Raw genomic sequence first — 12639 nt, forward strand, 5'->3', positions numbered from 1 at the left:
GTGTGTGTGTGTGTGCCTGTGTTTATATTACGCGCGAGAAGTGTGATTTTTTCTTAGATTCATCTAAGGATTTTGACTTTACTGTTAGGATATAGTTGTACATTTCGTAAGATCTAACGACGTCGTTATCATCCTCGTGTGTAATTGTATACTCTTACGACGTTTAATTGCTGTGAAGTTCCTGCTCTATTTAGTTTACGGCTTTATTAATTAAAAAAAGACCAGTTTTTTCGTCGCGCGTCGCGTATATAATCGAAATTATTCAAACCCGAGAAAGAAACCAGAGGGACTACACCGCGCGAATTAATCGCATACGCTAAACACCTGGCGTCAGAGACTGTACGGTCAGGCAACTTTCAAGTGCAAAAACTTTGAAAGCGGCGTTGAATCGCGCTGCGCGCATGTTTCTAATGATGACTCCGCACGAGATTAAAACCCCATTAGAGCGTAACGCTCGTTTGCGCGCGTTAACAGAGCTGGATTTTACAAAAAGTTTATCCTGTAATATAATTCAATTTTCGGTATTTACATAATATCTCACAACACAAGTTGACGTTTGTACGATTCAAGCTCGTCGCACAATTGCGTCTCGAATTTCCTCGGCCCATAAAAAAGAGAGAGAGAGATAGAGAGATAGATAGATAGATAGATAGATAGATAGAGAGAGAGAGAGAGAGAGAGAGAGAGAGAGAGAGAGAGAGAGAGAGAGAGAGAGAGAGCACGCGACAAAAGAAATCGGGGCCGTAGGGGAAAAGGGACTATGAATTGCACCTGCGTCTCATAGCGTCGTAGGCCCATTGTTGTGGTAATTGGCCGTCATTCGAGGAAACTTCATTGAGAGAGCCGAGGACTGAAATGCGCCGCTAATAGAAAAGAGTCTCCCGCGACTTTTCTCTCTCTCTCTCTCTCTCTCTTAGCGTGTGTATAGCATGTTTATCGTTTTATGGCGGATTTTTTTTATCGACGAGATGAAAATCACGGCTTTTGACCTCAACCGAGGTGAAAACGAGGGCAAGTTCGATGTCGAGGGTCGTTGGCTTGGGAAGCGTGTGAGTGAGATTATACCATTTGTGAATTCGTCAAACGCTATTATAAGCTCTACTGCTGATACAGAACAGCTATGCATACTCGAGACCATTTTTTTTATCTTAACTCGCCCTTCTGAGAAGAAACGATGATGAGCACTGAAAGTTTGCTCTTAAAGAATCTAAAATTAGATACGTGCACACACGGGTCTATTCAGCGCCGCGGATAAAAGAGTTAATCCCGGCGATCAGAAAAGATCCTTATCGCAATACATGCGACTGCAATTGCGATTTCGGCGCGTAAGCCGCTTAATGCTCGGAGAAACAAAGAATACAAAGTATAAAAGCCTGCGCGCCGGGCTTTATCGATGAAATTATTTTTTATTTTTTTAATTCAAATGTTAAATCAAACAGCTTTTTATACTCGCAGAAACCGAAAGAAAAATCTCACCTCTTTCACCATCTTGCCAAGAAAATACCACTTTTTTCACCTGTCACCTCTGAAAAATTCAACAACGATCTATCTCCAGCACACACTGTCCACACCACCTCACTGCACAAACCGAACTGAACCCACTGCAGCAGCAGCAGCGGCGGCGGCACAGGACTCGAGCTTCTCTCTTTCTCTCGAATAAAAAGAGGAGCCAACTCACTCGGCGCGTCGTCGTCGTCGTCGTGTGCGTTACCATGCGGGGCCCTCGACTCGTTTCGCTTCTCTTTCTCCCTCTCTGGGCCTCATCGCCGTGTGTACACGTACGTGTGTGTGAGTGTGTGTGTTCTTCTTCCTTTTCTCTCCCCTTCTTCTATATATTTGCCGAGAACTGCTCGGCCGTTTGTATTATTCGTTCCGATGTCGTGTGCGGCCGAGAGAGCCGGCTTTGTGTGCGCTTGGTGTATGCTGATTTTTTTTGATTTGAATTTTACTTTTTTTTTCGAGGTTCCAAGAAGTAAGGCGGATTTTTCTTTCGGTTATCATAGAAATTCGCAATCGGATTTGGAAAAACTCTCAGATGTATAGCTGCGTTTATCAAACAATGAAGAAAATCGAGGTAAAAGTACGTCTGTTTAACATCCGATCGCGTGTGTATGTGTGTCTGAGCGCATAAGACGCCGCGCACTTTCACCGCCTTTTGCATCGAGAGGATTTACATTATCTTTTCGACGCATCTTATCGCGCCGAGAGATGCGCCGAGACGAAATTCGATAAGAAGCTATGCTTTTCTTTTTAGATACTCGACGCTGGCGAATTTCGAAGCTACAGAGATAATCGTTTTGAGCAATTAGAAGTAAACACTTGTCCGCACGCACAATTTCGCCTAAACGCACGCATCTACCTCACCTCGAGTATTTCGAAACGACGCGCCTAAAACGCCGGTATATTACGCGCAAACTACTGTACAATCTCAGAGACGCTTGCAAAATTCGCAATTTCATCACACTCCAAATTCAAGCATACAATCTCCATACCTTCACGCCGATGCTGAGCGTCGCTAGTGACTCCAGATTGCAGTACACACTCCTGCTCCACACCACACGCGCGAACACACAGCGTCGGAAATTCACAAAAGTTCACACACACCGAAACTCGGACCTATGGAAAAGTGCAGCACACGAGAGCACAATAATCTCGAGCAGAGAGAGTAGCTCTTGACGAATGGAAGGATGTGGGCACACTAACGGTAAAAGTATGCCCGACGGCGAGTAGCCGGGGTTCAAGGACAGCCCCCGGCGCGCCGGCCAGGCCCGAAGGTCCCCGATGCTGCTGCTGCTTCTCCCCCTTCTCTCTTTCTCTCTTTCGCCGTCGCTTCTGCGGAGAAGGTTTGCACGCGCGCCTGCATCCGTGTGTGGGTATACGTGCGACGACTGAGGTGAGAGAGAGGTTTTCGGAGCTATGGGCGGAGTTTTGACTCGGGCAGGGTTGGCTTAGGGGACTTTAGGACTGCGGGGATTCAACTGGTGAGGGGTGATGGGCTGTATAGAGGTATCAGGTGCGGAATTTTTCAGAACTGCGGGTGAGTCATCAGACGCTCGTCTAACGCGTCGTTTGGAAGTTGCGAACGTAGAATTTTGCCGAAAACTGCAGGAAATGTCAATTACACTTTTATAAGGATTCCGCGTCAGAAGTAGAAGCAGCAGGGCGTGTTTCGTAAATCGCGAGAAGATCTGAGTAACATTTTTTTCCCCTCCCTTTTCCTCCTGCGCGATTCTTCGCGGCCGTCGCTTAATTTGCATCTCCCTCTCTTTCTCTCTTCTATTTTTCCCTTATTCCTCTCGGGCTTCTCCTTTCGCGTCTCTCGTTCGTTTGCTTACATTGTGTTTAATGGCTCGAGAGTTTATTTATTAAGGGACCGCTTCTTCATCGCTGACACATGGCACGCAGAGAAAGAGGCGCGTCTGCTTTTTCATAAATAGTTTGGATTTTCTGATTTACGCTACTGTTGATACAGGCGATTCGCGAGATTAATGAATCATTCGTTTACACTGTTTAGACACTGAGATACGCATCAATTTATTGACAAGTATAACGTACCTTTTGAGAGAACGCAGAAAAGCTTGAAAAACTTCGCCACGACGCAAAATCGTTACATTCGGGGATCGTCCGTAGTGAACGGCCTCGCAATCAACTGCGCGCGCGACGCGCTTTTTACAGGCTGGAACTTTTTACGAGCCGACTCGCTCTTTTTACGGCCTTTTATTATTCGCAATAGAGGCGGTTCACTTGCACGAGCGCATGTACGAGGCTCTCCTGATTGTAATTGTTTTCAAAAAGCTTGTGCTACTTACGTGCACTTTAACGTTATACATCGATGCGGATTTATTTTAATCTTAGACCCGTTAACGCTGCTGCGCAAGAAAGCACGTTACAGTTTGCGATAAAGGGACACAGGCTGATTTTTACGAGGGCGCCGAATAATTTAAATTTATTGGACGATTATTTTTTGCTGACATTAATTAGCGGGTGTCTTTACTGCGCTTTATGTGGATTTTACGGTGTCCTATATGCGGAGCCGCGGTAAGTACGAGATTGTCGAAAGTTTAAAAAATTACGGCCTGCGCGACTTCGAAATAACACGCCGAGTATATTCGATACTTCAGACGCTTCGACAATCCGCATGAATTCGCATTTCAATAGCCGGGGAGAAACAAAAGCAACAGCTCGTAAAATGCGAGCTTCTCCGCGCAGCGAGCCGTCGAGAGACAGGCGTAATCTCTCCTAGGATTATCGTGAGAACAGTCGGCCCTCGCATTTGGCACGAGGTTTATATAGGTATATACAGCGCGCAGGCTAAACCCGCATTTAATCCCACGGATAAATATATATCGCGCGACTTTTTCCTTTTCTCCTTTTCCCTCCTCCGATACGTGCGTGTATTATGTGCGAACGTCATTGTACGCTCCGACGCTTTTAAAGGCGTATATGAAAGTTCGGCTGGGATCTGCTTTATCGGCATCTGCAGAATCGCTGGTGTAAGCGCTGCTGGTTATATATCATTGCTCAAGCGATTATTCGGGTATACGGCACGCAAAAACAAAGGCCAAGTCATGTTGGTTAGCGTCAAACGAAAACGTTATTTCACTCGGGGGTTCGCAGAACCTTTGCTCGCTGCTGTTATTATGCAGAGCGTCGTTTCTAGCGGATTTCTTTTCATAGAGTCACTTGTTGCTTCCCTTGACGTGTGAGCAACGATCAAGTGCGATGCCTTTCACATAAATTATTCAAATTCGCACTTCCAACCGCAGTTTCCGCATTAACAATTCATAATCAAACTCTGGATTATTATTCCGCATTCTTTCGAGGCTCGTTAATTATGCAGGCGCTTAATTAAGAGTAGGGTAAATAAATACACTAGAAACGACGCTGTTAAATAAACGACGCAAAGCGCAGCAAGTTGGCGAACGAGCGAACCTTGACTTGTCCGTCTCGTGGCGGCGTGATCCGGAACTGCTTGCGCGTCTTCTCGGGCTCCCTGTAGCGCTCGAAGAACTTGAATTTGCTGGAGATCTCGAAGTTGTCGACCTGCACGTCCTCGGTAGTGTCGGTGCTGCGCACCACGTCGTCCGACACTTGCCGGCTCATGAACGCCTAGTGGTTTGTTTGTTCGATTGTTTGCTTTTTTTTTACTCTTTGGGGATTTTTAGCCCGAAGGCTCGTAGCTTATCTACATTTTCTAAAGTTTGAGCAGCACGTGCTGCAGACGAGACCATCCGCTTTGTTTCCTTTAGATTTAAAAAGATGTGAGCAGTTATTTCTTGCTTAAAATGGAAAAATATGCTGAACCGCAGCTTTGATTCATACCAGCCAGCTGGGCTTCTCCGAAAAATCCGAGACCAAACAAAAATTCGTCAGAGCTGTCCTAATTCACCCTCGCAGAAAAGGATCGTCTCGTCGGCAACATGTGGCAATGCGCGATCCGCACGTGGAGCCACTCGAGTTCGTTTTTTGCTCGTTAGATATGAGTCGTCGACGAAAAGAAAGTACGCTATAGGGTGTTTACTCACGTCACGTGCTCGCCTGGGTGCCTCCACTGGGGGTTTGGTTTGGCTGTTGGGCGTCACAGGCCTGCCCGTCTTCGCGGCCGTCGCGTCCATCTCCAAAAATAGCGAGCGTGATTTTCGACTGATTCCTGCGAAAGTGCGAAAAGAGATTGGTTAGTGAGAGGTTGTAAACAGAGAACTTGGCGTTTATGAAGCTAGCGTAGCCTTGTTTCGATTCTACAAGGTGTAAAGTTGGCGTCAAAACATAAAAAGTATGTACCAGCAGCGAGAATCTCCTCGTCGGGCTTCTCGGCCTTGGTCTTGCCGGCGGCATCCTGCTCGTCGTCGCTCATCGCGGCGATCGGTTCTCCGCGCTCGAAGCGTTCCTTGATCGAACGCGCGTTCGTCGCGTGCTGGATCTCCTCGGCTGCGTTTATTTTCGTTATCCGCTCGCTGTCCGCCACCGCCTGCTGGTACATCTCCTTCATCTTGCCCTGTTTGCCCTGCTTGACCCAAAAATACGTTAGAGGTGAGTCAGAGCTGTGTGCTAGTGTACTGTGCGTGTGCGTAGATGATTATGATGATATGCCTGAAGTCTGCTGATGCCTGTGCCATTGTTTTTTCAGAGACGGGAATAGGGTTTGTGAGAGTTTAGGGAAATTGTTTGGTTTTCGCTGAATTCTTATGATGGGGGAGACAGAATCGTTTCTGAACTTTGTTTGGAAAGTATGATATTTCCATAACGTTCGTTCAAGATGTAGTTTAAAAACGATGCAAATCGACACCTGATACTCCACACGCGTTTTTTAGAAAGACATTATTCCGAAATCGACACCTGATACTCCACACGCGTTTTTTAGAAAGACATTATTCCGAAATCGCTTGCGAGCGCACGAACAACGTAATTATGTTCCCCGAAAGTTCCGTTCCGCTGTCCTATTATTGCAGCGTAAACAGGCCATAATAAGTTTCCCAGAAAAACTCGTTAGTTAATACAGACAAATGGCTAGTGTCGCGGCTCACGTCTCGGGCCGTCACACGCAGGGGAGAACCGAGTCAAAGAGAGAAAAGCGCCCTTTTTCCACTTTCTCTCCTTCTCGTCTCTTTCTCTATATATCTCTCTCCGGGATTTCTGGGTCAGACTGCGTTTAGACGCTCGGAATGAGTCGAGAGAGCTTTTAGAATTCTATTTCCGTGATATTACCCGATATACGTGCCGCGGCGTAGGTATAAGGCGTAGATTTGTTTTTCCCCTCGAACCATTCAATGGAGTGCTGAATGGGCGGTGCGGAGTTTTTCCATCTTTCGCACGCTTCGACTGATTGCCCCTTTTTTAAATGTCTTTCGAAAGGCCTACACTGATTTTGAAGTAGCGGTTATATTAAGATTAAATTAAATTTTAAGTCGTTGGAATTCGAATAGTTTTATACCCGTTGCTCCATATTATTGAAATTGATGAAACGTATTATTTAGCGAGCGTCTAATATCTATAATTATTCCGGTAATGTGTCTTTGAAAAAGCATAGTACGTGTTGTTAAAAATTGCGCCGCGGCGAAAGGATGTCAGAAAATAACACGGCAAGAAAAGCGTAATCCTCGGGTAACCAGCTTAGCAAGATTGTCATGAATCTTGTCTTAAAATAAAGGCACAGCGACGCTAAAATTTATACTCCGGAGTTACGCGTGTTCAGATCTAACACACGGTGTATACTTAGTATACGCGATGCACTGTGTAAGGACGTGTCATAAAAATAGGTTGTTGTATCGTTTGTTTTCTTGTAGCCCTGAATATGTATTTCCACAAGACTAATATCTATACTTTCTCTGCAACTTGTATTTTCAAAACATGACTTAAAAAAGTCACTTCAAAAAAGTCCCATTGAGCTTATCCTTTGCTTACCATGAAGAGTCGCGAGCGAATGCCGGCGATCTCCTCTTTGCGCGCTTCGCGCTGTGATTCGCGCCTACCCTGCTGGGACGTCGTCTCCCAGCGGTTCTTGATGTCGTCCATCTTCGTGAAGCTTATCGGACGCTCACGGCCTCCGCGCTTTGCCTTAACGATTGTTGTCTCCGTTTCTAGTTCTGCAATAAAAATTTCTAATTAATTGTGATTATTATTTATAAATCTCTAGATATAATAGCATTAGAATAAATCTTCTCAAAATATCTTTCTTCCCTTTTGCTCTGCGATGTGCTTTGTTTCCCCTGCGTTTACGTTCTTTGTGTAAAAATAATATAAAAGATGAAAAATAATAAAACGCGTCCCTCTGCATTTTTAAATTAAAGCGATCGTTGGCAGAATCTAAATTAAAACATGCGTCGCTTATATTTCACCAAGACTCAATAAACAACGGCTAAAAGCTCTTTGGCGCGGTAACGTTAGAAGCTAAAAAGGCTAATCGCTGGAGCGAGTGTGGAATACTAATTGGAAACGCTAGAAACGTTGAACTTTTAGGAAGTGTGCTACGGCCACTCGTTCGCGTGCCGTTGTCGTGTTATTCGATCTCGGACACCGGCACTACTGCTGCTGCTGCTGACACCGGAGAAAGTGTATAGGTAACTACTCGGTGCAAACAAAAGGAGTTCGGGGGCTGCCTATCGGACACGTTTGCGGAAAGTGCGCGATACGGCATGGAGGAGATGGAAAAATCGATGTAAGGTATTGTGTAAGGATAAGCGGGTCGATGCTCGTGATCCGAGGTGAAGCGTGTTTTTGAAGATTCGCACGTGTGTTTTACACGGGAAATCCATGTTTCTAATCCCTTTGTTTTATTCTCGGTCGGTCGTAAAAGTCTTGTTTGGCAATAACAGATCGGTATCGTTACAACTTTATACATCGAGAAGAAAGAAATGTTTAAACAGCACTGTTTTGCAATCGCTGCATGTATCTCCTAACTCGGACGTTTCGACACGTTTATAATAAGCACGGGACTCGACTCTTCTGCTAATATTTATTTTCTCCAAGTTTTATTATACAGTTCCTTATTTTTACCAGTCTTGTATTTCTATCTAAAAAAAGTACACGTAATCCATTGCGTGTGCTCACCTTCCGTTTCCTCCTCGTCGATTTCCTCCTCACTCTCGCTAGACTCTTCGTAGGGGATTCCGTTGAGTGACTCGTCAGCTACGCCAATGTCCATTCCTTTCGCTTGGAATCTAGAGGAAAACCACATTTTAATCAAAAATACACCCTTTAAAATTATAATCTCGAGTAAATCAAATTAACGCTTACTTGGCTAATTTGCTGAGTATACTGGGCGACCTTTTGACCGCGACCTGGGACGGCGATCTCTCGATGTCGTTCGTCGTCTCGTTGGCCTTTTCGAAGACCTGGAAGCGCGACTTGACGTTCAGCGAGGACAGTTCCTCCAGTCCAAGGTCCGGCTTGTCCGACGCTAGAAATCAACGTAACTATTGGCTGTTTGCTTCTTACACGATAAAAGTGATTTTTAGTCGATGCGCAAAATTTAGTGCTTTGCTGCTGTTACTTTATTATTTTATTGCACTGAAATGTAAACTTTATTATTTGGAGTAACCCTCGTTCCTTCGAAATTGTTGGTTTATTATTTGTTTGATTATTTTTTTAGTGATTGCACCGCGTGAACGAATAAAATTTATTTGAAATGATTTCAATGCCGATGAAAAATGTATACATTCATAATATGAGTCAAGACTTATTTTTAGTGCAACCATATCATGTAGACAAATTGAAAAGCCAAACATTGTTAAACGTAGACAGAAAAAAATCATCACAATTCACACCGAACAGTTAGTTTTGGTTAAACATATCCTTCAAATACTTGAATTTCAACGTAAAATTAACATAAGATGTATAACAAATCATTATCGAGTGAGTAAAATGAAAATGAAAACGAGCCACTTGACCTATTTTTTAATTTGTTAACAGAAACATGTATGATTAATCGATATAAACTCAAGTAGCCCGTTGGTTAAGAAAGTTCAACAGTGTAATATAGAGAAAATAAAAAGTATTAACGAAAAAAAAACAACAACGTAACGAAAATGAAAAAAAGTCTGCACAAGCCACTCGAGGATTTACCTCTGACCACGTCGGGTGGCAACTCTTTTGGCTGGTTCTCGCGTATGATCATTTCTGGCTTTCGGGGTCGCACTACAACGCATTTACAAGATTCAGTATGTGTGCTATTTGAATTTTTTTTCGGGTCACTTAAGTCTACTGTATTTTATGCTTATTGACTAGAGTCGCTGGCAGTTCGAGAATTCAGAAAATTATTCTATAGTTCATATATTTAGTCGACGAAAATTGTGTCGATGCCAATAAACGGTTATATAGTCGTTGTGAATTTTGCGCTTTGCATCTAAAAGTAAACTTTTCTCATCCACATCAAACCCCCATTTCTGACACACAAGGTTTCTCGTTGTTCTGAAAATACTCCTCGACCAAACATTTACACCCTCGATAAATGCAATCCATCCTTGACTTTCTCATTTCCCGGCGAATGCTTTCCTCTCGAAAGCTGTTTTCCGCGGAACTCACACCTACGTGCGATGAATCAGCGCTTCAATGTCACGGCTACGCGTATCGGAGCGAATTGGCAGACGTTGCGCGGAAAAAGTTTATAGGTATTATATCGGATGCCGGAGATGTTTCTCGAAAGTGGGTGGGGCGATTCAGAAGATTTTATGAAAGCTCCGCGAGATGAAAGCTTCTCGAGTTTATAGCTGTTTGATGCGAGCGGAGAATACCGAAATAATCTTCAGAATAATTTAAAGACGCGGCGCGACGTGTTGAGAAAAAATTGGACTTGTTTACCGACAACAAGTCGCGATAATGGAACTGGAAAAGCAGAAGCAACGGTACAGATCTCGATAGAATCGATCATTCGAGCGTACACGTTCTGTCATCGTGTATACGAATTCTGATCAAGATTCATCGATACACACAAGGTGACATAATAAGTACATCGTTGGATTAAAAAAGTGGACGAGCGTCAGAAGTAGACACAATCTCTTCATTATCAATATCAAGCACACGAGAGATAAAAGTGCGGCGTGACACATTCGGTGAGTAATTGAAATGCCTGCTGCGAGTTACATTCGTAGAGAGAAAAAACCAACCACCTCATTCTGTCCATTCGATTCCACCCAATTCTTTGATGTACATAGAACACAGGTACATTATGTAGATAGTCAGTGGACAAAGGACTACTCACTGGGCTGATCGGTCTCCTCGACGGGTTTGGGCAGGAAGAGCTCCTTGAAGTGGGGCTTGCAGTAGAGGGTGGCCTCGTGGCTCTCGTAATTGTCGACGTTGAGCTGCTTGCCGCACTGCACGCAGCGGAAGCAGTTCTTGTGCCAGACCAGGCTCTCGGCCTTCGTCTGCTCCATTTGGAAGACGACCTTGCCGCAGCTGCGGCAGTTTGGATTCGCGTCGCCATTCTGGGCGACCTGCAAGTACAAATCGTTATTAGTTACACATACACTTTTTTTTATCGATAGGGTGCACAGATTTTTTTTTTTGTCGACGAATAATATTCGCCACACGGAGAGACAGCGGCATTAAAAATTTATCTGGTATATATTCCGAGACGGGGGAGAACGTGTCCTGCGCATTTGCCAAGTGCTTTTTTCGAACTTTTCTGTCGTCCAATTACAAGAGGCTGGCAAACTGCCGGCGTTCTAACCGTCTTGGATTTTTCGAATTGCGCAGGAGAGAAGGAGAGAAAGGGTCGATAACGACACAGGATTTTTTACGCCGTTACGGACAAACGACCTCAAATTGAATTGTTTCACACTTCGATGAGGTCTCTAATTGGCAGTTTCCAAAGCTGACCGTTTAAACTAACATCTCAGTATATAATATCATCAGTAATTGATTCTCGTCCACAGCTCGACGTTCCGAGAATAGATGAGATAACTTTTTCAATCACAACGACAACCGGATAAATGGCCTACATGTAATTTGGCGACAGTAGTGCAAATTAAACGGATAGCCTGTACTCTCGCACGTGTTTTCAATTTAAACTGGGATGACCGCGCAGGATATAGACACCTGACCCCAAAAGCGACCGTCCACATATTACACGCACACACGGCTACTCGCGAGAGTTGTATAATTGCTTACGGACACAAATTACATTTGGAGAGAAAGTTCGAACTTGTGTCTACTATGGACGTTTCTTCTTTCGCGAAGCCTCATATCGACACCTCATTGCCGTGAAAAGCCCAAAGAGCCAACGGGAAAAGCTTCTCGTTAGAGTCTCAATCTCCCCTCCTACGATTATAAATTTATTAAAGATCCTCGACGACGACGACGACGACGAGCGGAAACCAGTTTGGAGGAACGGGATCGTCGCGCGCGAATTGTCGCCATATCCCGCAACGGTATAATAAGCAGGCGATCGTGACCGATAAATCGATGAAAGAGGAGAGCGACTTTTTCTCTCGGCGCTTTGTGCATTTGCGCTAGGACGATTCCGGGAAGACCCGATAGACGGCTCGGGATTTATGAGCGATCGTCGTCGTCCTTTGGTTTTTGAAATTTGCTATTTTTTTAATAAGAAAATCGCGGGATTAACGAGACGTAAAAATGTATAACTGTAACGAACTTGTAAATACCCCGCGTAATGGCAGTAAATGTACCGTATCGCGAGCTTAATTGGAGCTTCGACGTCATCGTGGACTTAACATAAAACTGTCCTATCTCTCTACGCGAAGCTCGAGCGATAAACGCATGTCCGAAAAAAGCGCGACATATCCAACAATAACAGTACACAGGTATAGTATACACGCATGAGCCCACAAGACAAAACAAGCTTATAAACCTCTTCTTGCCCCTCGATGCTCGGCGCATACCGTTTCGATGCGCCATTAATACGCCGTCCATAAGTACACACACACGCACACACACACACACGATGCCGCCGTCGAGTAAATGGTAATTTTTGCGTTAACCTTTTTTTCCCAACGACGCCACGAGATGCTCTTAACGGGCTTCCGTGTACTTTACGAGTTTCCGGGCGGGCGAAAAACCGCGAGCGATAATAAATTAGCGGCTTCTGCTGCAGGAGGATCGAAATTTATGAGCCGACGTCGTCGCCTTTCTTGCGGGAAAATCGCGCTGCGACGACTCGTTCTGTAACTGTGCTGAGGATGT

General features: G+C 44.6%; 1 protein-coding gene across 32 annotated transcripts in view; it reads right to left on the reverse strand.

Moving 5' to 3' along the window:
• Positions 1–12639, reverse strand: part of LOC100120469 (probable GPI-anchored adhesin-like protein PGA55) — a 52969-nt gene that overhangs the window by 6930 nt on the left and 33400 nt on the right. For 14 of the 32 annotated variants that reach the window (XM_008216454.4, XM_031930333.2, XM_031930336.2 and 11 more), the window contains 8 exons: positions 10697–10931; positions 9562–9633; positions 8734–8896; positions 8548–8657; positions 7402–7583; positions 5782–6007; positions 5526–5650; positions 4933–5109 (listed from right to left, as the gene is read on the reverse strand). In XM_008216454.4, the coding sequence (XP_008214676.1) occupies positions 4933–5109; positions 5526–5650; positions 5782–6007; positions 7402–7583; positions 8548–8657; positions 8734–8896; positions 9562–9633; positions 10697–10931 (1290 nt within the window). The remainder of the gene's footprint in view (positions 1–4932; positions 5110–5525; positions 5651–5781; positions 6008–7401; positions 7584–8547; positions 8658–8733; positions 8897–9561; positions 9634–10696; positions 10932–12639) is intronic. The other 18 variants (XM_032599773.1, XM_032599772.1, XM_032599769.1 and 15 more) reach the window with 6 other exon arrangements.

Source organism: Nasonia vitripennis, chromosome 4 (genome assembly GCF_009193385.2).
Source record: "Nasonia vitripennis strain AsymCx chromosome 4, Nvit_psr_1.1, whole genome shotgun sequence".
NCBI lineage: Eukaryota > Metazoa > Arthropoda > Insecta > Hymenoptera > Pteromalidae > Nasonia > Nasonia vitripennis.